The sequence below is a fragment of the Brassica napus genome, unplaced genomic scaffold (genome assembly GCF_020379485.1).
Source record: "Brassica napus cultivar Da-Ae unplaced genomic scaffold, Da-Ae ScsIHWf_153;HRSCAF=280, whole genome shotgun sequence".
NCBI lineage: Eukaryota > Viridiplantae > Streptophyta > Magnoliopsida > Brassicales > Brassicaceae > Brassica > Brassica napus.
The window spans coordinates 1-26460 of record NW_026014957.1 but is presented as its reverse complement, the minus strand read 5'-3'; the positions used below and the strand labels follow the sequence as shown (position 1 = coordinate 26460).

At 32.8% G+C, this 26460-nt stretch overlaps 2 protein-coding genes and 2 pseudogenes across 2 annotated transcripts; 1 reads left to right on the top strand and 3 right to left on the bottom strand.

Annotated features, from left to right (window-relative positions):
• Positions 1-353: 353 nt before the first annotated feature.
• LOC125597778 (eukaryotic translation initiation factor 3 subunit I-like) lies at positions 354-2712 on the bottom strand. Its single transcript, XM_048772308.1, has 8 exons — positions 2495-2712; positions 1664-1879; positions 1447-1580; positions 1246-1365; positions 1059-1148; positions 883-969; positions 704-783; positions 354-610 (listed from the first exon to the last, which is right to left on the bottom strand). Exons 1-8 carry the CDS (start codon positions 2676-2678, stop codon positions 535-537), a joined length of 987 nt encoding a protein of 328 aa, XP_048628265.1. The 5' UTR covers positions 2679-2712; the 3' UTR covers positions 354-534.
• On the bottom strand, positions 1822-5757 carry LOC106424678 (SAGA-associated factor 29 homolog A). The gene is made up of 11 exons (XM_013865436.3): positions 5168-5757; positions 4813-4906; positions 4646-4713; positions 4393-4511; positions 4234-4319; positions 3916-3969; positions 3678-3831; positions 3565-3578; positions 2807-3482; positions 2495-2718; positions 1822-2044 (listed from the first exon to the last, which is right to left on the bottom strand). The coding sequence occupies exons 1-9, from the start codon at positions 5502-5504 to the stop codon at positions 3380-3382; spliced, it is 1029 nt and encodes a 342-aa protein (XP_013720890.2). The 5' UTR covers positions 5505-5757; the 3' UTR covers positions 1822-2044; positions 2495-2718; positions 2807-3379.
• An 11163-nt stretch (positions 5758-16920) lies between these two features.
• Positions 16921-23029, top strand: LOC125597783 (annotated as a pseudogene).
• Positions 23030-23243: 214 nt separating this feature from the next.
• On the bottom strand, positions 23244-25916 carry LOC111198152 (annotated as a pseudogene).
• Positions 25917-26460: the final 544 nt, after the last annotated feature.

The following is a 26460-nucleotide window of genomic DNA, read 5'->3' as shown; positions in this document are numbered from 1 at the left end:
GAAAAAAAAAACAGAGAGAAGATGATAATCCAGATGAACAGAGACTATAAACGTAGAAAACAAGGTATATGCTCTTGCAGCTGTTTTGTTTCAGGCTTGTACTAAACACGAGAGAGTTTGAGTGGTCGCTTGATGCCAAACTTCAGGTTGCTTGACGCACACGGGACCAGAGTGCTTAATGCAGATATTTATTGCCAAGAAAGCATCGGTTAGTCAAAACTTTATTTGGAGGTTTTTGATAAATTGTACTCATCCTTGGTTAAGTCCATTCCAAGAAAGAGAGACACTCATGTTTTCGCTGTTATTGCGTAAACACTACCTTACAAATAAACCTAATAGAATGGAATCCCAAAAAGATCGGAGGTTTGTAACTTGTAATTCAAAAAGTATGAAATGTACAAAATCTAAGGATTCGATCCAAAATTCAAACACTTCATATCTCGGAACCATTAAAGTATTCATAGGGAAAAACATTTATAATCCAGAAAAGAGAGAACAAAATGCGGATTGAGAGATTTGTTTTAAAAAAAGGATCTAAATCCTGATGTTGAAGTAATCAGAGTCAAAGTGATGCAATCTGACGTATCCATCTTCACCTCCACTTGAGAAACTGTTTCAAAAAACAAAACTCTCAAACTCATCAACAACGCCAAAAAGAAAAAAAGAATCACAGTATGAAGCAATGAATCAGATAATGTTATACCTCTTTCCATCAGGGTTGAATGCCAAAGCATTAATAGGTCCAAAATGACCTTTCACACCACCAATTTCCTCTTGCAGAATCTACATTATTGTTATTACCAAACACACAGTTATACATATATGTTCCTGATTGCAATTTTGAAGTATGAAAACATCTTGCTAATATACTACAACACTAACCTTGTCATAAAATTTAGCCTCGAACTTTCCAGCACGATGATCAGTGGTTGTAACAGCTGATGCATCTTGACCACCTCCAAGCACAACCTATGAGAAAGCAGAAAAAAAAAACATTCATGACAATGTTGATTTTTTAATAATAGACTTTAAACTTCTTGACGTTTACTATTACATACATGGTCAAGAAGTGGAGACATGGAGACGGCGTTTACAGGCACCCCTGAAACGTAAGTCTTAAGAAGAGTCAATGTCCTCATGTCCCACAGCTGAAACAGTTAAACAAAACAAGATCAGTCTTATCAGAAATATATATAGAAAAATCGTACAACTTCGAAACGACAGATAAAAGAAAGGAACACATGCCTTTGCAGTCTTGTCAAGTGAACCAGTAATGAAGTGAGAATCATCAGCTGATTTGGTGAGCGACGTGATTGTATTCTTATGACCCACTTCGGAATCTGATTCCTTGAGCAATTTCCCAGTCTAGCAACAACACAATTGGCAAAGTTAAGTGAAACTTATATACACCACCATAAAACCCGCTTAAGAAGCTTTTGAATTTACCTCAGCATCCCAGATCCTGAGCACAGCATCTTCACCACCACTAACAATGGTTTGGTTCAAGGGCCCCCAAACAGCTCTGTTAATCCTCTTCCTCCCATTTGGGCTCTCAAGGACAAGCACAGACTCACTAACCTCTGCAACAATGCATCAACACAGTTTCCTTTTACACATATATAAAAGCTTCTACCTACAAACATATAAAAGTAACAAAACTTACGGTCTTCAGGATCTTCAGCGATGCGTTTGACATGAATAGCAGAAGTACGCTCCATGAAGGGATCAGTGGTGATCACAGCAAGCTTATCTCCAAGAGCGAAATCCACAGACCTCGCAGGAGAACCAAACTTGAAACTGAACAACTGTTGGCCGGTTTTCACATCCCATAGCTTCGCACTCTGATCAGCACTTCCGGTTATCAACCTCAACGAGTCCCCTAAAATTCACAAAACAAATTCAACACAAACAAACAAAAGAAATCAACTTTCAATCAAAATAACAAAAAGGGTTTCTATATAACATCAACTAAACCCCTAACAATCATCCAATCAATAACATATGATTCAACTCATAACAATTGGGATCAACCTCAACGAGTCCCCTAAAATTAACAAAACAAAATCAAACAAATAAAAAAAAAAAACTTTAAATCAAAATAACAAAAAGGGTTTCTATATAACATCAACTAAACCCCTAACAATCATCCAATCAATAACATATGATTCAACTCATAACAATTGGGAATCAAATCAAAATCATCCTAAAATTCACAAAAAAAAAAAAAAATCAACTTTAAATCAAAATAACAAAAAGGGCTTTCTATAAAACATCAACTAAAACCCTAACAATCATCCAATCAATAACATATGATACAACTCATAACAATTGGGAATCAAATCAAAATCATCCTAAAATTCACAAAAAAAAAAAAGAAATCAACTTTCAATCAAAATAACAAAAGGGTTTTCTATAAAACACCAACTAAACCCCTAACAATCATCCAATCAATAAGATATTTTATAAAGTCCAACACTTTCGAGGTCGGTCTTACTTGAGACGTCACAGCACCAAACGGCACCGTTGTGGCCACGGAAGGTACCATGGCGTTCGCCGTTATCGGCGTACCAGAGAGTGGGAGTGTGATCCTTGGCGCAGGAGAAGAGCATGTCGCCATCTCTGTTGTACCTGAGGAACGTCAATGGACGTTCGTGTCCCTTCATCAGTATCGGCCTCATCTTTTCCTTAAAAGCTCTTTCTTTATCACAAGGACTTGATCTGAAAACAGATGCAGAACGAATCGATTCAGGTTAAGAAAAGATCAGATCTGAAAAAGTGATTAAATTGACTGGGGATGAGCTAAAACCAAAGATGAGAAGTTGCAGACGATAGACGAAGGAGAAGGAGCTAACACCAGATTTTTAGAATAAAACCCTAATGTTGAAGTGTGCTCTGTTTTGACAATTATACCCTTTCTTACCATCGACCTTACGACGCCGTTTTTTACAACCTCAAGTCTCGACCAAGCTAAACCGGTCCGTTTCAACAATTGATCCGGCCGGGTCCTTTATGGTAGGTGAATAATCGACCGGTTTACTAATCATTTTGTTTACTGTTTTTAATGCTTAAAGATAACTTGTTTTTTTTTTTGGTATTTATAACCCAAAATTTGTAAACGTAAATTTAACACAAACAAACAAAAAATAGTTGCATTTGTGTTCAACATTGTGGCTCAACATGATATAAATACCCACATACACATGCATACATTAAGAGTAGCTTTTCCTCAAACTGAACAGAAAATAAACTTACCTTCTCATCCTTCAAATTGATCTCATCTATGAACACAAACGAAGGCAACAACAACCTTTAACTCTTGCTTTAGCCTCAAAGAAACAAACATGAAGAGTCTCTTATTTCAATGCACCCAATCTGAACATCACTGGCGATGGCCTTCTGGTAAAGCTACCACTTTGTGGAAAGGCACTGTTCTTTGAGGTAATGCTCCGTCTTCTTCATCGTCATCAAACTCCAGCAAGTACCTAATGTGATCATAAAATATTAACCAATAACTGCTTTAATTAGTTTTATGATGGATATGAACAGAGCTGTGGAGGAGCTTACTCATCAGACTTCCTCTGGAACCAGATGATACAACATGCAGGTTTGAGTATATTCAGAGATTAGTTTGCTGAAGCGAGATTGAAGTTGTGAGGATGCAAAAGAAAGAAACTAACCTTTCGTGGTGTACTTACTACAGTCGCTTTGTAAAGAGCTGTGGTTCCTGGATATACAGCTAATACATGTTTCCCTGGTAGAAACTCTTGTGTTGTTGAAGGATCATTCCTTTTTGGAAACTGTAAAACGCATGACATTGGTAGTTTATACGTCCTGCAAAGATATAACAAGAGCATGTTACTAAAATTTCACTGTAAATGTTTCTTTACGTTATTATTCATAATGAGACTTAGTTACCTCTGGCCACCTCCTTCTTCATCATCTCCTGATTCTTCATCAAGTACTTCAACTCTGTGACATAAAAGTTTGAGCCTTTTAAAAATCCATATATATGGTTCTCTCTTAGATAATTTTCTCTGTAATGTAAAGCTCTAGTTTTTCATTTCAGACTCAAACAAGCAACTTTGGTTGTAAACTGTATTTTTTTTTGTTTAATTAATTTAACATTCTTTAAAAAAAAAAAAAAATAAACATATACACAATTGCACAATGTACCGGTTTAATCCAAGAATATTTGACTATGTAGGATTCTTATTTACAAGGGTAGAAACTTACTCTTTTGTTTCTCTATCGAAGTGAATTACTTTCACCACAAGCCATTCATCCTGCTCGGCATCATCTGCTGTAATTCTTGCAGCAACCTACATATAACACATGTCATAATGTTTTTTCCCCATTATTTTGAGTCAACTCAACTCAAAGAAGTAGCTGTACCTGTTCACCCTTTAGACTGGCATATGCCTTCATTTGGTTTCTAATGGAAGGAGGAACTCTTGTTACATCTGATCCAGCTTTCATTCTCTTCCTCTTCAGACCGTTGCCTTCTGCCACTTCTGTGATATCATTACAAGCATTGTAAAATCTTAATCCATCTTATATGTATATCAGAATATCATTGCAGAAGTTTGAGGCTCAAAAGCGTGTCGAGACAAGACGCCAAAAGAGTAAAAACACGACAAGACTATACCTAGTTTTCCGCGTTGTTGCCCTGATGGAAGCAGGGAATCCAGTTGAGCAAGTCGAATGTTTGAAACACTGTGTTAATCACAAAAACTGTGATTAGTGTTCTAAACCCAAATTAAGATTATTATTTTTTTTTCAGTTCCCAACTCATTTAAGAAAGGTGTGGCTTACGTGACTTCACTTTCAGAGAGCTCTTTGGCTTGAATGAACAAATTTTTAAGCTGTGACAAAGAAGTATCACCAGGCTTCTCAACTACCTCAGGCGCTGTGTTGCAACACAATCTCAAAAGTGTTACATTTACTGATGATAAAGTCACATTTAACTCCAAGTCTTGAATAAGTGTTATTTCAGATTTCATTAGTTTTGTTTCCATAATGAATAATCTTTTGACGGAATTATAAAAACATTACTAAGAAAACTTGTGTTAATTACTTGAACAAGATATAAACACAAACTAATCATTACATTACTAATCGGACCAGTCCCAGATCATCACAAATTTAGGAAGTTATGTTTGAAGCTTACAAGATCGAAGCTTCTTATGTATCTTATTGACCTCGACAAGAACTTCTTCTTGTTCTTTACGTAAGCGATCAAGTTCCTTCGTGTTCTCCAGTATTCCTGTTATGTCCGGCGTTGACGACATGGCCTGCTCAGGCTTCTTCAACGACACGAGCCCCCGAGAGAAAAAATAAACCCGCACCAGAAAATCAAGCAAATTAGAATTCGAATAGGCAAGTTTCAATTTCCTGCTCCAAAGTCCCAAACAAAAATAGTTATTATGTTTGAATGTTAGAAACATAGGAAGGAAGAACACGTCTCTGAAACTAAAAACTAAAAAGAAAGACTTTGACTTTAACATGGGTTTGAGCCGTTCAATAAGCGGGCTGATGAAATTATTCGAGCCCGATAATAACAGTCGTCGTCTTAAAAAATTGCAAGCTTCGGCTTCTAGGGTTCATGATGTTTTCAATGTCAGTGTTTGGTGAAACTCCAGATTATGTTATCTATAGAAGATATGATCCCACATTCTTTATGGGTGTGTCAAGTACACAATTTTTTGGTATAACAATAAGCTGAGGAAGAAGACTTGAGAAGGATCAAAAGAAAACGGTCTATTTAAGAAACACTGGTATCAACTTCTAAAACTTTTCTTTTCTTTTATTTATATAATAATAATGGGATATAATTTGAACTTTTCATTGACACCTAAAGTAAAACAAACAGAGTCGATAGGCAGAGGAAAGAAAGAATAACAGAATTGAGGGTTTTTCAAAGATCCTCTTCTTCCTCTCTCATTCTTCTCCTGGTTTGTTCACAAATTTAAAATTTATTGGCTTTTCTTTTTTTAATGGGGTTGAAGTATATTCACGGCTCTGCTAAGAAATGATCAGAGTTGGTGTTATATTGAATATTTTTTTGACTTTCACGTTTCAAATCTCAAATTACATCTTAAGGGTTTGATGTCATCTGCTAAATAAAAAATTACTAAAAAAACATTTAAGAATCTACGACCAATTAAGTTTGTCCTCTTCTCTTTTATGAAGGTCTTGAAGATATACATGGATCAACATTCCATTGTTATGAATGTTGATGCATTCTGTTATGTATACATAAAGTTCTTACAGATGACTTCTCTTTTGTTTATAAAAAAAAGATAAAAGATTGAATCTCTTGCATTTGATTTCAGACAAGAACATATATATATATATAGCTTGATTGTTCTTTCTTTATATCTTGACTGTTGCAACAGATTCCTTGAAAAGCTTTTTTCAGCTATTAGCTGGTGTATGCAGTAGAAACTCTCCAAAAAAGAAAGACAGAGGTGGTTGCGTTTCTTCACAGAGAAAACTCAGTAACAGGATTCATCAGAAGAAGCATAAACATGGTGGTAGACCTGGAAATTCCGGGCCAAAATCTCAGCTACGATGCCCGATAAATGATTATAATGAAGGAAATCTCGGATCCAGATCAGTGTCTTCTGTGTGCTCAGGCCGAGGAGACAACACAACATTTGTTCTTCGATTGCACTTACAGTACTCAGCACTCCAAGCTGCAATATATTTATCTGGAAAGAGAGGAATGCTATACTTCATAACCATACTTCTCGACGGCCAGTGCTCTAATTGAAGACATCTCTCGACAGCTTAGAGAAAAACTTGACATTCTCTCTCCATGGCAACTGGCACGTTCTGCTCCTGTTTCCTTTCTTACCACTTGGATTTTTTTTATTATAGAGCCTCAGTTTATTCATGATTGAAGCTAGGAAGCTATTTTTGTACGCAGATCCTTAGGAACTGAGAATTTGTGCTGTAATCATGTATGGATGTTGGTTGAAATGAATAATGTAGTTAAAAAAAACAAAAAAAACAAAAAACAAGGACACTACTTTGCTTTGGTACATTGATTTCACAGGAAGCATAATGGGAAGCCGAGACAGAAATCATTCTTCCAACACCACCGGAGACATCTCAGTGACGACTCAAAGCGAGGAAAGAAAACGATGCAGCTTCAACGCTTACTTATATAATCAGCCTACTGGATCTGCAACCTATATTAGACAAACTGAGCTTTCTCTGACCGCATGATTATTTAGACTTCTCTGACGTATCACTGTTCTCTGGCGTGCATCACAAGAAATCAGAAGAAGCTATGGTGAGTCCATTAGGCTTTAACGAAGGCTGAGACGAAGCCAACACTATCAACATCCGATAGAGTGTTTATGTAGTACAGAATAAATTTTTTAGGATATTTAAACGATCGGATAAAGGTACTAACATGCAATATAACTGTTTAATATAAAATTATAGAAAACAACATAATCTCCATTAGTATACTTTAATGTTTGCTCAAACTTTTGTAAAATAAAATAACACAAAGACCATTTAAAATACCACAACTTTATAAGATAGAGAACTATTATTTTTTGTTTGGACAATATAAACAAGTATTTTAAACAAGAAAATTATATCTTATTACATATAATTTTTCCTGACCAAAATTTTTTTAAAAGACAAAAAATCATTATCATACATATTTCTTTCAAATGAAATCTTAAAACACAAACCACAAAATTATACAAAAATAATAATTTAGATCACAAGTAAAGTATATCCACCCGTATGGCGGACCGATCCTAGTTTACATATATATTAGGAAAGAATTTATGTTTACCATTTTGATGATACCACTTTTCATCTTTATTACAACTAAAAAACATTTTGATAAATACATTCTTCATTAATGAGTAAATGACCTAAGTCCCCTTTAAGTAAACCAGATCTTATGGAGAAAGGGAAAGAGATAAGGTTTGGGGTTCTCACGACAAATCATTCTACTTTCTCGGCGAAGAGATTGACGGTGACGGTGACTCTCACGACGGCGACATTCACGACGACGACGAGAAAAAGGTCTTCTCTCTCACGAGTGAAGACGTCTTCTGGAAAGAGTATCCAGTGACGACGAATCCAAGATCATTTCTCTCATGCGACAATAACAATCACACTACACGATTTAAAATTTCATCTCAAAAATGTCATCTTCTTTTCACGATTCTCCTCTTCACGATTCTATAAGTAAGTTCCTAAATTTGTGCATCTTTTTGTTTGTTTCAAGTCATTTGTTGAATTTGTTATTTCTGTTATAAGAAAATAGAAGAAGGTTGGTTGAGTATTGTCATGTCCTTAGTTAGATCTAAGAGAGAGAGCATCGATAGTGAACATTGAGTTTTTTGAAAAATTATAAATCTTTATAAATGTAGGTTTCAAGTAATTATAAGATGCGTGAACTCAAAAAGTATTGTTTTGTATTGCAGTTGGATAGTAACGAGTTTTTCACAACCTCGAGATTGTCTCGGAGGGTTTATAAACATGTTTTTATATAATACAAATATTTAAAATAAATGATTTAAACTAACCTTTTTTTGTAGTGGGAATTATCATTGATTTTCTCTTCAGACCGTATTTGGCAATTTATATTTTCAGTTGGGTTAGACTGTATCTCAAAAGCTTGTTTTGACTTTCTTAATGCGATATATCAGATCAATGGTTATGTTATCGTCTTTTTTTTTTTAACGCTGATTTATTACGATCTTACAATTATGATATAGGAAAGATTACATAGACAATTCTACAACCGACAATACTACATGCCTTATGAAGACCTACGCCTAACTGCATCACCTGAGCTGTCCTATGAAGATCCACGCCTGACCAGATTTATTTGCATCATGTTGAAGATCCATTGCAAGTCTTTCCTCTGTAGTCTGCATAATTGTTTAATAAACCGCTTTCTCCGGGACTTGAAACCTGGATTTCATGTAATCTGCAATAAATTACATAGTCTAAGATTCGAACCCCAGACCTGGGTGTAGAAGCTTTTAAACCTTAACCAATAGGCTACGGTGCTTCCACATGTAGACGAAATTTTGATAAAAAAAATGTAGACGAAATTTTTTTGAATGAATTGATCTTTAGGCGTTTGGCAGATCACCCTAATAAATTTTCTTATATTAAACAATGGATGTGCCACATTATACCATTTAATGGAAAAAACCGAGAATGCAAAATATAAATAAAACCAGTTCTCTATAATTATTTTAGGCGTCAGGCTCTCCTGAACCGTAGTGATTTTATTATAAACCACCCAGATAAATATAATATGATAATAATAAATAATAAATAATTTATTATTTATAAATTGTTAAAAAGTTATATATTTTCGTAAATGATTTTAGTGTTTTAGTTAATTATTTGATTTATCATATATTTTGAAATAAAATTATTAAAAAGCAGGATTCAATGTTTTTCATAAATCTTATGAAAATAAATAATATGAAAATTATTAATTGTAAATCATGATATTCAATCTATTATTCTATATATATTTAGCATATTGTTATAATTGGTAAACGTCTAGGCTAGCTAATTAATAATTGAGACATCCAATTAATCATTTTAGGCGCTAGGCGTTGAGTTATTGACCGCTTTGCGTCTAACGCTTTCTTGAACACTGGACAAAACTGATCAGTTATCAAAAGTTTATTTGAATTGATTATAAAATTGAAATAACCAATAATACGTATCTTTATTAAATCATCAAATACGGAAAATATGTATAATTAATATTGCCTTCATAATTTTTTATCGTCCGTATCCGAACCTGAATACAATCAGTCTTTTGCCTTCTTCACATCGATCTCCTTTTCTGCTCATTACACACAACAACAAAAACCACCAAAATATAAATAAATGTTAGGAAAATTTGTATATGTTGAATGAATATAAATATAAATATAAATTATATTAAATTTATGATTATTGCCAAAACTTACTAGGATCTTGAGCCGAAACCCATCGAAAATTAACACGATCAATTTCGTATTGTCTTCCACATGACTTACCACATTTACCGAAACATCCTAATTTATCATGTACTGGACCAAGGATGCATATGTTAAGACAAAGAGTGAAACATTTTTGAAAATCTTTGTTTATATCTTCCGATTCAACTATAAGGTTTCCGATCATCAACATGGTGACCATAAACACAATCTTTGTTTTCATCTCCATTGTTTTTAGATTTCAATATTTTTTCTCAGAAAGAGAGGGGGGGGGGGGGGGGGGGGGGGGGGAGGGGGAGGAAATATATCTTTTGAAAATATTATTTAATACTTTTATAATGGACCTAAATTTAAGTCATATGTTATACTATCTAGTCTACTTTATTAAATCTGAAAAATTTAATGCACCTAACATTTAGTCATATCTTATATTATATATTCTTTTATTAAAACAGGAACATTTTAATGGTCTTAACATTTAGTCATAAGTCATATGATATTGTACCAAATATCATCAATAATTAATAAGATCACTACATATCCAATGATACTATTATATATCTTTCCAAACAGTACAACAATTTAATTTGTGTTTAAACAATATAAAACATTGAATCCTACTTTTTAATAATGTTTCTTAATTTTCTTTCAAATTATATGATAAATCAAATAATTGACTAAAACTCTCAAATCATTTACAAAAATGTTTATGCCGTCTAATTAATAATTTAGACATTTAATTAATTTAGGCGAGGGGCATTGAGTAAAAATAATTTAAATTAATATTAACTCAGATCAAAAATAAAGATTTTTTTATATTTTTCAAGTAGAAATTATATTCATTTAAAGTTAAATAAGATTTAATTTTAAATTAATAGTGTATATAAATAAATTATTAGAGTAAATAAATTGACATCTAATTTTTTTATACGAGTTTATCAAAATTGAATTTAACAATTAATCAAATACTTTATAAATTTTCTTAATCATAAATGGGAATTAATTGAAAAACAAAATTAAGTAATATTTTATGTTTTATATTTAATATAAATATAAATAGTATATTTATATATATTTTAAATATTTAAAAATTAAGACAATTTAATTTTGTAAATAAAATCTTGTTTTAAAAATATTCTCGCACTTTAAAAAGTGCAATCAGAATCTAGTTATCTTATTAAAAATTGAATATCATATGAAAATAATATTACCTTTCACGTTATATTACGAAAAATACAACTAATTTTAAATAATATTAGATTGCATTTGTATAACTTCTAATTTTTTTAGATAAATTTAAAAACTAAGTTTATAAAAGAGGTGAATTTAAAATAACGTTCAAAAACCCAATCCAAAAAATTTAAGGGCAGGCAGTCTCGCATGCAGTGCAAGAAAACAACCGTCATTTGTTGTTCATATGGATGGAGAGTTATTTATTTGGATTGCAGAGTCTATATGAGTATGTTTATTTTGCTGACAAAAAAAAGAAAAGTAAAACCCAAGATAAAAACGCAGACGAAAAGAAGAAACTCAATCAAGATGAAATCCCTCTAAAACCTAAAGGGTGAAAATTTCGGTTTAAATATGAGTTCGGTTTGGGTTAATTTTGGTTTGGTTTATTTGATACTAAAAACAATTATACCAAGGTCAACAGAAATTAGTTTAGTTTAGTTTATGTTTGGTTTTAGTTTGGTTTGTGTTTGGTTCGGTTTAGTTTATGTTCAGTTTGGTTTAATTTGGTTTAATTTATTTTTGTTCAGTTTTACGAGATAAATTAGGATGTTTCCAGTACGAGTAATGAGAATGGTATCGGGTATGTTAAGCTTATGGGTTGTTAGTACGAGTAATGAAAAAAAGTTACACACCAAAACATCCTAATTTATCTCGTACTTGACTAATGATACATATGTTAAGACAAAGAATGAAACATTTTTGAAAATCTTTGTTTATATCTTCCGATTCAACTATAAGGTTTCCGATCATCAACATTGTGATCATAAATACAATCTTTCTTTTCATCTACATTGTTTTTAGATTTCAAATTTTTTTCTCAGAAAGAGGGGAGGAAATATATCTTTTGAAAATATTATTTAGCTTATTATTTAGTACTTTTATAATGGACCTAAATTTAAGTCATATGTTATATTATCTAGTCTACTTTATTAAATCGGAAACATTTAATGCACCTAATATTTAGTCATATCTTATATTATATATTCTTTTATTAAAACAGAAACATTTTAATGGTCTTAACATTTAGTCATAAGTCATATGATATTGTACAAAATGTCATCAATCCTACTATATAAAAGGAACTAAATTCAAGGTTTTTGAGACTATCCACCTCAGCCAAAATATTCTCATCCAAAAAGAATTAGAAATAAATGTCATTTAAAAGATAATTAACTAACATACAACTTTTGATATTTCTAGAAATTTCAAATTTGTAACAACTAATTTATTAATATAATCATATATCTATTGAATTATGTTCTATTTTTAATCGTTAGACTTCAAGGGTAAATAAATTATTAATTTATAATATATATAGTTTATAACTTTATATTGTAGTTATAAATTAAGAGAAAATAACCGGGGAGGGTGAAGAAGCTCATGTAAAATTATATAATTAAAATGGTAAAATGGTGAGTATGATGACGTGAATCTAAGAAAATTTGTTGTACAAATTATGGTGCTTTCTTCGTCCACTATAATGATTTAAAATAAAATACATATTCACATAAATAAGTCAATATTTGTTGTTTTTTTTGGTAAGATGTTAAGATTATCATTTTTTGAAAGGTTATACTGTTGTTTTTAAACAACTTATTACAGCAAGGAAACAAAAACAACCAACAACAACTCAAGGTAAAAAAAGTCTTAAGGAAGTCTTATACAAGAAATATAAAAAGAAGTAAAAAAGAGGAGAAAGAAGAACTTGCCGGGTAAGAGAGGAGACGGTCACGCATCATACGGTCGAGAGAGACAAGGATGACTGATGAAGGTGAGGAGACAGCTGTGAACACACGAGCATTACGCTCTTTCCACAACAGGTAGATGGCTGACTGAAAATAGAGCTTGATGACTGGAGTAGCATGCGTATCTGCGTTGACGCGAGGTTGATTGATCCAGGCTGCAATAGAGTGTAGATCAGCCAGAGGAGAAATCCAAACTTCAGCAGCAAAAGGCTCCCATATCAAGCGAGAGAAAGATCACTCAAAGAAGAGATGATAGTGAGTCTCTATTTCCAGATTACAAAGGATGCACGTTCCTGAGACATTTAACCTCCAACGCCTCAAGCGATCCTTGGTTGGCAGTCTTCTCCGCAAAGCCAGCCATGATATAAACGCATTATGTAGAATATGTTCCTTGAACCAAATAGTCTTGTGCCAATATTTGTTGTTGATAGTGTTTATATTCTTTTCTGACATTAGTATCTATATTTTTTAGTAAACTGATCCAAAGAGATTAATTTGTGGAGCTAACCAAACAAGGATTATAGTGTTTACTTTGGAAAAATTAATAGGTTGAATGATAGATGGCGTGCGTGCTTTTTCACATGGAAATCTGCACATATATTAAAATCGTAAGATTTGAATCATAAAGAAAATATAGTGTATATGACTGAAGTTGGTCCATTCTGAAACTAAAGATGGCTAAAATTCTTCTTTGTCAAAATGCATAGATGTGAATCTTATATGAATAGAGTTCTCCATTGCTTATAACAGTGTAATAAACTCCGTGTGTAAAGGAGAAAAAATGTTATATAAGTGAAAACAAAAGTTATGATTTTTTTTCTTGTGCCTATAGGCTCTTTGCAATTTGAAGAAGAGAGAACATATTGTGTGAAATTTTTTGGCTCGGTCAAATTTTATCCAGTTGTTTATAAAACTGTTGTTATCTGATTCATGTAATTTTTCAGTGTTGATTTAAAAGCCCAAAAAACTCATCTATACTGACTTTTCGATATATTTTTTCTGTGATTTGAATTTAAAAAGAGATAAAACTTTCGATAAGTTATGTAAACTCAGAACAAGTATTTAGCTTTAGAAAGCATTTACATGTTTCAAACTTATAATATATACATATATAATGTTTAAAATTATGCATATAAAACATGTGTAAAATGTGCCTGAATATGTTTCTCTTCTTTAATGTGTTAATCGTACTATATATAACATTATTTTAAAATTTCAAAAATTTTATGTCACATACAAAAAACCATCAATAAAAAATATAATTCTCTATTTTTAACAAGAAAAATGAAAAATTATAAACATATAAATTTAAATTAAGAAAAAATAACATCAAAAAAACAAGAAGTTAATGTAAAAGAAAAAACCGACAAATAATATTACAAATAAAATAAATTTATAAGATACAATCCGCGCGAAGCGCGGAAAAAATCTCTAGTAATTAATAAGATCACTAGATATCCAATGATACTATTAGATATCTTTCCAAACAGTACAACAATTAAATTTGTGTTTAAACAATACAAAACATTGAATCCTACTTTTTAATAGTGTTTCTTAATTTTCTTTCAAATTATATGATAAATCAAATAAACGACTAAAACTCTCAAATAATTTACAAAAATGTATATGTCTTCTAATTAATAATTTAAACATTTAATTATTTTAGGCGCAGGGCATTGAGTAAAAATAATTTAAATTAATATTAACTCAATCAAAAATGTAGATTTTTTATATTTCGCAAATAGAAAATTATATCCATTTAAAGTTAAAAAAGCTTTCATATTAAATTAATAGTGTATATAAATAAATTATTAGAGTAAATAAATAGACATCTATTTTTTTTTAATAAGAATTTATCAAAATTGAAATTAACAATTAATCAAATACATTATAAAAATTTTTAATGATAAAGGGGAATTAATTGAAAAACAAAATTAAGTAATGTTTTATATAAGTTTTATATTTAATATAAATAGAAACAGTTTTATATATATTTCAAATATTAAAAAATTAAAAAAAATGTTTTAAAAATATTCTCGCACTTTTTAAATCAGAATCTAGTTATCTTATTAAAATTGAATATCATATGAAAATAATATTACCTTTCATGTTATATTACGAAAAGTACAACTGATTTTAAATAATATTAGATTGCATTTGTATAACTTCTAAATATTTTTAGATAAATTTAACAAACTAAGTTTATAAAAGAGGCGAATTTAAAATAACGTGCAAAAATCCAATCCAAAGAATTCAAAGGCGGACAGTCTCGCACGCAATGCAAGAAAGCAACTGTCATTTGTTGTCCATATGGATGGAGAGTTATCTATTTCGATTGTAGAGTCTATATGAGGTTGTTTATTTTGCTGACAAAAAAATAAAAGTAAAATCCAAGATAAAAGCGCAGACGATAAGTAAAGAAGAAACTTAATCATGATGAATTTCCTCTAAAACCTAAAAGGTGGAAATTTTGGTTTAAATATCAGTTCGGTTTGGGTTCATTTTGGTTTGGTTTATTTGATACTAAAAAAATTATACCAAAGTCAACAGAAATTAGTTTGGTTTAGTTTATGTTTGGTTTTAGTTTGGTTTGTGTTTGGTTCGGTTTAGTTTATGTTCAATTTGGTTTAATTTGGTTTTGTTTGCGTTTGTTCAGTTTAATCGAGTTGATTTTTTAGTTTTGTTTGACTAGGTCGGTTTGGTTTGGCTGAGTCGGTTTAATTTGGTTATATACGGGAATTTTTGCCGACCCCTTTTAAAACCTGATCAATGAAAATTGTAAGCATAAAAAATTATCAGAATTTTATAAAGATATGAAAAAGGCACAAGGAAACACTAAACTAAACATGATCAAAGCTGAAAATATCATAGCAAAAGGAAATCCTAACAAGTAATATGATGTGGTGTAGGTTCAAAAGGTGACAAAACTTAACGTGTAAAACATGACTAGATTTTTCACCCGCACATCCGTGCGGATAGATTTTCTATTTGTAAATATATAACAGATACCATCGCAAAACTTACAAAAATATAATTTACATTTGAATTTTTATATTGTGTAGATCTATAATGTTATTGGTTATGTTTCTTATCCGATATTATTAATGTATAATGATTTGTTTTATACATTTAACTTTTTTATTAATTGTTATTATATATTAATATATTTTCGAGTTTGGTAAAATAAATTCATAGTATGAAATAAACAAATTGAGAATCTTCTTCATTCATTTATAATTTTTACAGACTGAATACAATACATTTTAAAATTTTATTTAGTTATACTATAGAACTGATATTTTCTTAACATGATTTGTATTTCTGTGTTATTTATTTTAGTATATTGTGGGATTTTATAAGTAAATAGATTATAATAATACTATATTATTAAATATGAAATAAATCGCTGCATTAATTTAAAAATATTTTAAAATTTTATTAAGATTTTGTTAGATTTTTTCCAACATATTTGGTTATAAGTAAAAATAAAATTTAAATTTACCGTTAAAATTTATTTATTAATATCTACATAATTTATAAGATTTTTTTAGAAATGTTATATATTAAATAGATTAACTTAAATAATCAAATAGATGTAATTGATGAAAATAGACTTAGTATGATTTTTTTTATGGTATTTCTTTTAATAAAGAAGATATAGAATATAATTATAAAATTTGAAAAATAGCATACACTTTTATTTTATTTTGTTTTATAATAAAATCTTATTTAAACTAATGTATAATAATATATATTATTAATTACGAAATTAATCAATGGTATTAGTTTAAATAAAATATTTTAAATTTTTAGAAAGTTTTTGTTAGATTTTTTCTCAACATTTTTTATAACTAAAAATAAAATTTAAATTTACAGTTAAAATTAATTTATTATTAATATCTTTATACTTAATAGATTAATGTAAATAATTAAATAAATATAATTAATGAAGTGGATCTAATAAGGATATTATGATTTTTTTATGGTAGATAAAAATGGTACTTCTTTTTAAATAGAGAAGATAATAAAACATAGCATATTTGCCAACAAATATGTGAAATCGCTAGAACATACAATTATTTAATTTTTGCCAAAACGTTATCGTTCAAGGAAATCTATTACTATAAAGAAGTGTTTGCTTCTCTCACGTTAAGACACGTCACTAAGTCGTTCTCTCCTGGTCTGACGCGTGTCCCATTCCTTCTAAACGCAGCGCTTCATTAATAGGTGATGTTGGGCTTCGTTATATCTATTGTGTAATGGACTGTTGGATTAGACTTTCTTAGGCCTGACGTGGATGAAAGCATCTAATACGCTGCAACGAAGGTACGGAGAACGTCTCTTCCTTACCGCGCGACGGCGATGTGGTGTCGTTTGCGATTCCTCTCGCGGCGAGAAACGGTGTGATTAATGGTTCACTCTTTAATCCCATTGATTCATGTGTCTTCAAAGTGATCTTTAGGTCTCAGAGACGGTGTGAGATTCGGTATAAATATATGTGATATCTCTCACCTTGAACTCAGAGTATACGGTGATATCTTTTTTGACAACATCAGAGAACCCAATCCAAATCCTTTGATGCGAAAGGCTCACGACCAGGTCAAACAAGAAGTGGAAGAAGATGAAGAGAAGAAGAACAAGATCGAGACTTTAAAACTCTCTCTAGCTCTACCTGACGTCTCTCTATCACTCATGGCATCAAACACCGTCAAAAACTGAGGGTAAACATCGAGCGAACGGATCTGTCCACAGCCGGTTCAGACCCATCGGCGATGACGGCGTTGCGTTCGCTAGAACCCTATCTCCACAAATCCGTCGAGTTCTTCCGACTACTCCTCCTTCCCTTCCGATTTACCGGCTTGCCCGGGGATGGAAGTGTCGCTCTCCGGCGACTCGAGGAAAAAGTGAGAAGAAAACGATGACGTCAGATCGGAGAGGGTTCTATACGACATCGTCTCGAAGTCTATCTCCTCCGCCGCTGTTGATTATTCAAGTAAGGTCCGTGACTGGGATGAACGAGTCTAAATCACAGGCCTTTATTAGATGTGGCTAATGTACCAAAGTGGTTAAATTACAGGCCCAAATTCGAATTTTGATTACATTTTTAATTATAGTTTATTTATTTTTGAACGCAGTTGAACTCCTGTTTTCTGAAAAGAAGAGATTTAGGAAAAAAATTGGCTCAAGAAACATTGGTCAACATATAGACCGACATGTATTTCTAATTTTGAATAAAAATATCTATTTATCATCAAACTATCTTGACTTGACCTATATATAATCAAACATATACTTGGATTTGAACAGTACTATTACTATCTTTGCCGGATATTTAGAAATACAAGCGATAGTTTTATATAGGTTAAGATAAAAATATAATGTTTCTTTGATACAGCCTAAATAATTTATGTGATAGGATCCTAAAATTTTGATCCAAAGGAAAAAGTATAGTGTTTCTTTGAATGTGTGATCGGAAAACTGATTTTTTTATAGTTTTGATATAAAATTATTAATTCATTGAATGCATAATTATATCAAAGAATCCATGGTCAATGTTTCTCCTTCTAATTTTTTTGACCCAAAGTAGTATTTCTCTGAATATATAATCAGAAAACCGTATTGTATTCTGATAGGTTTTCACATGAAGTCACTCAAATATCATAGCTATATAAAATAATAAAATAGTTCATTGTCAAAGTCTCCTTCTGAATTTTTGACCCAAACATCTAACAATGAATCAGAATTACATTCAGATAATTAGGAAAATATATATTGATCTTAAAATGTCTCTTTACTCATGTATTAAATTCATGGAAAATATTTATTGCATATTCTAATTGGTTATTTATAAATAATATATCAACAAATATAACAAATAATTATCAGAAAAAAAGACAAACAAAAACTTTTTTTTTAAAAACTATCTAATATAACTTCTTCCAATTACTAACACATTCGAAAACAACCATAAAATATTGTCCAGTTTTACTTACAGTACATAAATATTGAAGAAAAACAATTAATTATATTGCTCCTAACCTTTTTTGTTTCATAATAGGATTTGAAAATATCAAAAGTGACATGTAAAAACAAAAAATATATACACAATTCTTAAATATAATATTTTAAATTTAATTTGGTATAACATATTATAAACTTAGCAATCACTTGAACTATATGTTGCAAAAATTAAACAGTAGTCTGATTAAAAATTACTGGAGCTTTATTCTACCTTTAGGAACTTAGTTCCATATATATAAACCGGTTTAGAGCCGTAAGTTTAATTTTAATCTTTTTATTTTTCCAAGTTTAGAGATTTTGTTAATTTTTAAAGTGATGGTTTGATCATGACCCCTCTGAAATTATTTTTTGGATCAAATTAACAATTATTTGTATTAAATGCATAAATATTTTTTTAAAAGAACACTCTTGCATTTGTAGTACTAATAATGTAACCCCAAAAAAATGAAAGAGAAAAAAATCATTTTTCTTAAAATCATCCCAAATGACTCCATAATTAACAACATCAAACAAAAAAATAATTAACAACATCAAACAAACAAATACAAAAAACATATATAATATTTTCACATAAAAGTTCAAAATTGACAATCTTTCATAACACGACAAAAACATCCTGACAAATATTTTTTTAAGAAAACATGTCTAAAATAAAAAATCCAACTTACTAATTAAAATATTCAGCACATCACCTAACAACTTGATACGTCAGAACAACAGGAAAACATTCAGGTTCAACGAAACTAACTCTCTCGAAGATGAGAGAATAGTCGCCTTGGTTCGGTCTTGGTGAGACACCTGAACAAACGCTGGAGTTGCTCTCAGAAACAAGTCTCAAGAATAGAGATCTATGGATAGAGAAATAGACAACCAAAATAAATATACCACATATAATCCCTAATCCAATAAAATCATCCACCTAATCCATAGCTTAAAACACAAACCATTATCACCCATATCAATTCTATTCGCAATCTAACCACATAAATAACAAAATATAACAGCAATAATACAAATCTTAATCGCTAAAAAATCATATCCCGCCCGTAGGGCGGGCCGACCCTAGTCCTGAATATATATATGTCTTGGAAGTTCTTTAAACAATGCTTTCTGATCTTCACTTAGGAATATCAAAAAGTCCATCACCGTTTTCACCGTCAAGATGTGGCTTTTCCGGCTCATCTTGCTTCTCCTTGGTTAATGGTTATATCCTTAGAGCCTAAGAAACTGGGCTGATTCGTTGAAGACATTAGCCTTGTCCACATTCTATCCTGTAATCACCACATTGTTCTGTTTCTCTGTTATCCTCTGCAACAACAAAAAAGAACAGGTCAGGACCATCACGCAAGACCACTGTTCTGTTATGTCGAACCAGATTATTCCACTGTAGCATCCATGACCACAACTCGGATCCTTCCGGGATTGAAAGCCGAAAAGCATTTGATTTGTCAGTAACTTACGTTGTATGGAATGTTTGTTGGTCTTCCATTGATAAGATCACTGGTGTATTCAGTGTAACCAGCTATTGCACCATGAACAACGCTCCAAGCAAGAAGTGTATCTGTAAACATGGTCTGATGCATTGGTTGAACAACCCGAATCATGTATGTAGGATCTAAAAGCAAGAAATGAAGAAATGAGTTTACAATATCAAGAAATGAGTTGAAAAGTGGGGAGAAAGAGTTATGGATTTTGTTACCTATGTATTTGAGATTCTTCACCATGTTAAGCTTCTTAAAATGATCTTATCACCAGAAAAAATAAAAGAAAAACATTATGATGAGTTTTAAAGGTATTAACGTATCTCTTGGATCAAAATAGAAACAGAGCAAAGGAAACAAACGTGAGAGAACTAATAATGGAGTCTCTCACCTCCCACTCTTGTGATCTAATCTCTAGATAAGGATCTCTCTTATTATCATTTCTACTTATATACTACTTATGCATGGAATAGGCTAAAGACTCATGACCCAGCACATTTACTCTAACCCATTAACCACTTTGTATCTTCTGAAAATGAGTCTCGTAACAGTTATCTGGAATGGCACAAGAGAAAGTTTGAATCTAATTTTTACCTTGATGCTTTGTGGTAGCCAGAAGCCGACATCTTTAAGAAGCTTGTAATCAGAGGCGTCAGCGTTAAAATCATGCTTTTGCACATCAACTCTTGTCCTGCTTCTTCAGCAAGAACAATCACCATGTGACCACTCAACCTTGATCCGTTTATCAAAGAACTCCAAGAGTCCAACTTCCCCTAGAGATAAGAGGCTGACTAAGGAGTAAGGCAGCCGTAGACATCTCCGCTAGCCTATGTAGCATGCATTGCTATGAATCAAAGGTCTTTATTTGTAATGTTAAAAGCAAAAACACTTAAGAAAAAACTTACACTGTAACGACCCATAAACTTAACATACCCGATACCATTCTCATTACTCTCTGCTTCAACATGTGATGTGTTGATGCTCGGTGATCCTCCTCAACAAACCTGTAGTATATAACACACCAGGACCGTTGATGCATGATTCTCATTCCACGACGGATGTTCCCAAAAGTGAGATGTCATCTTTGACCTGTTGTTATTGTAGTGCTCAAGGAATGGTTTCATTCAACTATCAGTGGCTATACATAAAGAACATAACTTGTTTAACCTGGTCACTCGTTGCTCTTGGTGACATCAATACCAATAATCAGATACGAGGACTCCAAACCAGCATGTGGAAGAGCAGAAGCAACCTGTCAAGAGAAAGAAAATCAAGCAAAACCCCCAATAGACATAAATAAACTCACATAAACCAAGACAAAAGAAGTTTATGTGATTCAAACCTCATCTTTGATGGAGCGGTAGTTATCACCAACCCGTGAAAACTTGCTCTCAAGATTATTCTGAGGATTATTGGAGGGTGCAGTACCTAACACAAATATTCTTATGTCTTTTTGTGTCCTAGATTTGGAAAACAACAAATAATTTATAACAGAGCCTGACCTGAGCCTGACCTGAGCCTGAAATTAAATAACTTAACATGCACGTACGTAGTGATTAGAGAAAAGGAAAATCACTTTGAAATTTTCCTTTTTTCCTTACCCAACTCCAAGGCTCCATTATAAATACAAAGGGGAGCATTAATCACTATCACCGATTATTCATTCATTCGCTCGTTGTTGCTTCCCATAAAAAAAACTAGGTTTATTGTTTTTCTATTTCAAAAAAGTCTTTCGGTTACCGTAGTTGTGTTTCGTCTTCTCCTTATAACGCCAACAGAAGCTATGGGGTCGTTTATAAAGCAATTATTCTTTAGTTTATTGGAAAAAACCAAAGGAAGAAACAAACTCTCGAGTCTCAACAAGGAAGAAAAGAAGAAGAAGAAGAAGATGGAGAAGAAGAAGAAGATGAAACTACACCTAGTGCTTGACTTGGATCAGACGCTTCTCCACTATGTCCCTGTTTCAGAGCTTTCTGATAAAGAAAAATATATAATGCAAGAACTTGATTCAAGGGGTGATCTACTGAGTTCGTTTAACGGAGGAACTCCCAGGCATCTGATAAAGTTACGACCTTTCCTCCGCGAGTTTCTGAAAGAAGCCAACAAGCTTTTCCGCATGCACGTTTACACGATGGGCACGTACGGCTACGCGCGGTATATATTGAGTGAGATTGATCCTGGTAAAAGATATTTTGGAAATAGAGTCATAACCAGAGAGAAATCCCTCATAGCAAGACTCTTGATCGTATCTCTGCTGATCAACGAAGAGTGGTTATTGTTGATGATAATGCTAGTGCTTGGCCTCAACACAAGCCAAACTTGTTGCAGGTGAAACAGTACATTTATTTCAGATACCAGATGACGAATAATGATTCGGAAGAAGAATTTTACTCTCACGCAGAGAAGAAGAGCGACGAGAGTCGAAGCAATGGATCATTGTCTAAGGTTCTCAAAATCCTTCAGAAAGCTCACACAAGATTCCAACAAGAAGAGGATTCTTACGACTTGAGGCTTTTGATACGTGACTGATCCTCCCTCCTTGTGTGTTGTTGATTTTGACCTTCACTTCAGAAAACTAACTGCTATTTTGTTTGCAATTTCTCAAAATACACGCACAATAACAATTAATGCAAACTTTTCAATCAAAATGCTTGTTTGTTTTACTCTAGATTTGGAGGGTAAAGCTTCATCTGAACCCTTCTGCATTGCACCTTGAATCAATTCCCCCGTTATCTGAAAATACTGGTAAAATGATCAAAGATGACTATGAAGAATAAGAGTGAGAAACCAAATCTGATTCTTCTTTCATTCATTCATTCATCTTGTCTATATCTTGAAGTAAAAAAGCTTCTGAGAAATCAAGAAAACAATATAACATGTTGGAAAGTAGATGATAAATTACTTAGAGTGACTGAGAAGATTTGATCTCTACAACTTTGTTTAGTGGTCATCATCATCATCATCTTCACATTCCCCTTGAGCTTGCAACTCGTCCCCAATATCCTCCAAAAGCTTATCAACATCAACTCCTAACTCTACCAGCTTCGCCGTTAGCTTCTCCACTTTGCTCTCCTCTTGTCCCAAACACACTAACAAGTCGTTCAACTCGTCTTCGCTCTCTTTCTGAGCTTCCTTTCTCACTTCTTCCTTAATCGCTTCTACATCAGGATACTCCATAGGATCTTTCCTCCTTTCAAGGATCTCACCTCTTTCTCGAGATGGTAGTTCGCTTGTTCCAGATTGTTGTATGCGTCCGACAGGCCCTTCAGGTCTGATTCAAGTTTCGCGGCAACGTTCTTGTATTCTGATGCCTCAGACTCCATCTTGGCTTTTTCTGATTTGATTGTCTCTAAGCGTTGAGATGTTTCTTGGAGTTCTCGCTTGATGCTATCTATATGAACCTTCTCCATTACTGTACTTGCTCTTTGCTCTGATCCTTGAGATTGCTCGTTCCTGCCAGAGCTCGCTACGTCTTCTGCCAAAGCAGCGTTCCGAGCAAGAAGGTTCTGGAAAAGTACACAGAGGTCGACAATAAGCTCTTTAAGGCACAACTGATGTTGAGATTTATTTGTTTCGGTTATAACCTTCACATAATCATATTCATACATATCACATAAATTTGGAGACTAATTGTATGAATATTTGTTTCAGTTCACTTCTCACTAAGAACATAAGACATAGTTCGTAGTAATCATGGTTCTAAAAGTCGGTTTAAGGCGGCAAATCTGTCTTAGACAAAACAATTTCTTAAAATCTGATTTATATGATTCAAATCGGTTTAAACCATTCTAAATCGATTTAAATAAAATAAATTAGTTTAAATCTGTTAAATTAAAGTAATGATGTAAGTACAAATCAATAAATTTGTTGTTTTGTATATTTAATTTTGATAATTCATCAAAATAATTTTTGCAATAAAACAATTAAAAGCATAGACGAGTTGAGCAAGAAGCATGTACCTGAATCTCCGAGCACTGTTTCTCTATAAAAGCTTTCACGCGGTTGATGTAGTCTTTCTCATTCTCTCCGCTCCTCTGCTCCAAATCCGCCGGTACTACAGCCACCTCACTTTTTGGCCGACTATACACGTCCACGATTCTCTCTCTAATGCTACCTTCAAGGCTCTTCACTAAGCCTGTGAAGCTAGGATCAAACAACGATATGAGCATCGGGTGATCCTCGTTCCCCTTATCCATCGCACCTGCCACGTCAACATCCTCGATCTCGCTTCACTAGGCGTGGCTGTTCTCGTCAACGGTTCATGATCCTCTCGAGGTCTCTCGGAGGGAAGAAGAGAAGATGAGGCTGCTCTGCATCTCTTCGAACTTCGAGAAGTATGATGTGAGCCCCATCTTCTGGCTCACAGCATCAACTACAGCAAAAGCATCTTTACCATTCTCGCTTGATTGGTTGTAGATGACGCATTCTCCCAGTAGGATAGACGCCAAGCCTCTTATGCAAACTGTTGCAGCTGGGTTGATACCAGATCGAGCAGGTACGTTAGGTGGTGGCGTGAATCTAGAAAGCACTGAACTGCAGCTGGGCAATCAACGGTCCATGTGACAAGCAGTTTTAAGATGATCTGTTGAATATATGATTTTGATTTATCTTGGCTTTTCATGGAAGAGGCAACTGCTAGGTATCTGACGATCCTTTGAAAGAGAGGCTCTGGAGTTCCCATGGACGGCACAGGTGACTCAAGTACTATTTTCAAAGCCTGTTGAGTTTCTGAAACAGTCAGGCAATGCAGAACCTAAGGTATAAAGGTGTGGTTACATTGAAGTCAATTACCTTTTCCTTGCACTGAATGTTGTCTTTCAAAACATGAGAAAGAATGCTCGCAGCTCTGCAACATGTCTGTTTGAAATCAATAGATTAGTTCTGGAAGACGTAACAAATTAACATTCAACAGAGACACAAATATTTTACCTCAAGATCCCCATCAGTTTCACCAGGGAAAATGCCTCGCAATAACATACTGACACAAATATAAAATTCCAGTAAGATTTGATACAAGAGCATTAGGTCAAAAGAGCAATGATAATGAACCGTGTGAAAGCTGCTGGAGAAAGGAAAAGAGGATAACACCTTCCAAAAGACATGTTAACATCATCTTCTAGAGGATCTCGGGTGGTGGGATGTGGTTGGGGTATTAAAGTTGAAGCTAGCATTGCTTGACCCTCCCGATTTTTCTGAAAACGTTTAGAGAATGTAACAATAAGCTGCAAGCTCACATTACACTATCAAATAATAACATATAACACAAAAGTTCCAAACCTCACAGAAGGTCTTGAAGACATAATCAGCAGCAACAAACTCTTGAATACTAGATGTCTGTAAAATGATCCGGAGGATAGAATTGAGTGCAGGTTCTGCTTGCCGATCTTCACCAAGAACTTTGCTAGCAAGGATATCACGGTTCTTGGATGTCCATCAACCAGATCTCCATGCATTTAAATGTCTAGTAGCAAAGAATCAAAAAATAGAAGACCCATTAGATACTTAAGCTTACTGGGTCTAGATGATACATTAACAATCTCTAGATAAAAACCCATAAACACACCAGTTCCATGGTCAACTTAGAAACAAGGTTCAACAAAAGAAGAAGTTAAATTGAATTTTCGAAATTGTTGTCAGTTGCACAAATCAGAAAAGAAATTTGAATGATAACAAAGGAGATTTGCTTACCATGCACCGAACAGCAACAGGCGACCATTGGCTTTCAACACCCAACATAAGGAGGTGGTCTAGTAGTTTTTTCTGTTGATTAGACAAATATGATATAATAAGAAACATATGTCAACAATGGGGAGCCACAACATTTTTTACATCGTAACACAAACCTGAACAAAAAACGTTCTATTTGCCAGTTTGTTTGATTCTTTTCCAGGGTCCGTGACTGCACCTCCCATGATCAGATATTGATTGTCTCCAGTGCACAAAGCAGATTAACAGTTCTACTAGGATTTGTTCATTGAGACGGAAAAAAAAAATTAA

Bases quoted from the DNA above. Each gene is read 5' to 3' on its own strand.
- LOC125597778 (XM_048772308.1), bottom strand. From the start codon at position 2,678: ATGAGGCCGATACTGATGAAGGGACACGAACGTCCATTGACGTTCCTC. The intron at 1,366-1,446 runs GTAAATTCAAAA...TGTTGTTGCTAG, and splicing joins TCAGGATCTGGGATGCTGAG to ACTGGGAAATTGCTCAAGGA. The intron at 1,149-1,245 runs GCATGTGTTCCT...TAACTGTTTCAG, and splicing joins CACTTGACAAGACTGCAAAG to CTGTGGGACATGAGGACATT.
- LOC106424678 (XM_013865436.3), bottom strand. From the start codon at position 5,504: ATGTTAAAGTCAAAGTCTTTCTTTTTAGTTTTTAGTTTCAGAGACGTG. The intron at 4,512-4,645 runs GTATAGTCTTGT...ATGATATCACAG, and splicing joins GCAACAACGCGGAAAACTAG to AAGTGGCAGAAGGCAACGGT. The intron at 3,970-4,233 runs GTAAGTTTCTAC...TTTATGTCACAG, and splicing joins TTCGATAGAGAAACAAAAGA to AGTTGAAGTACTTGATGAAG.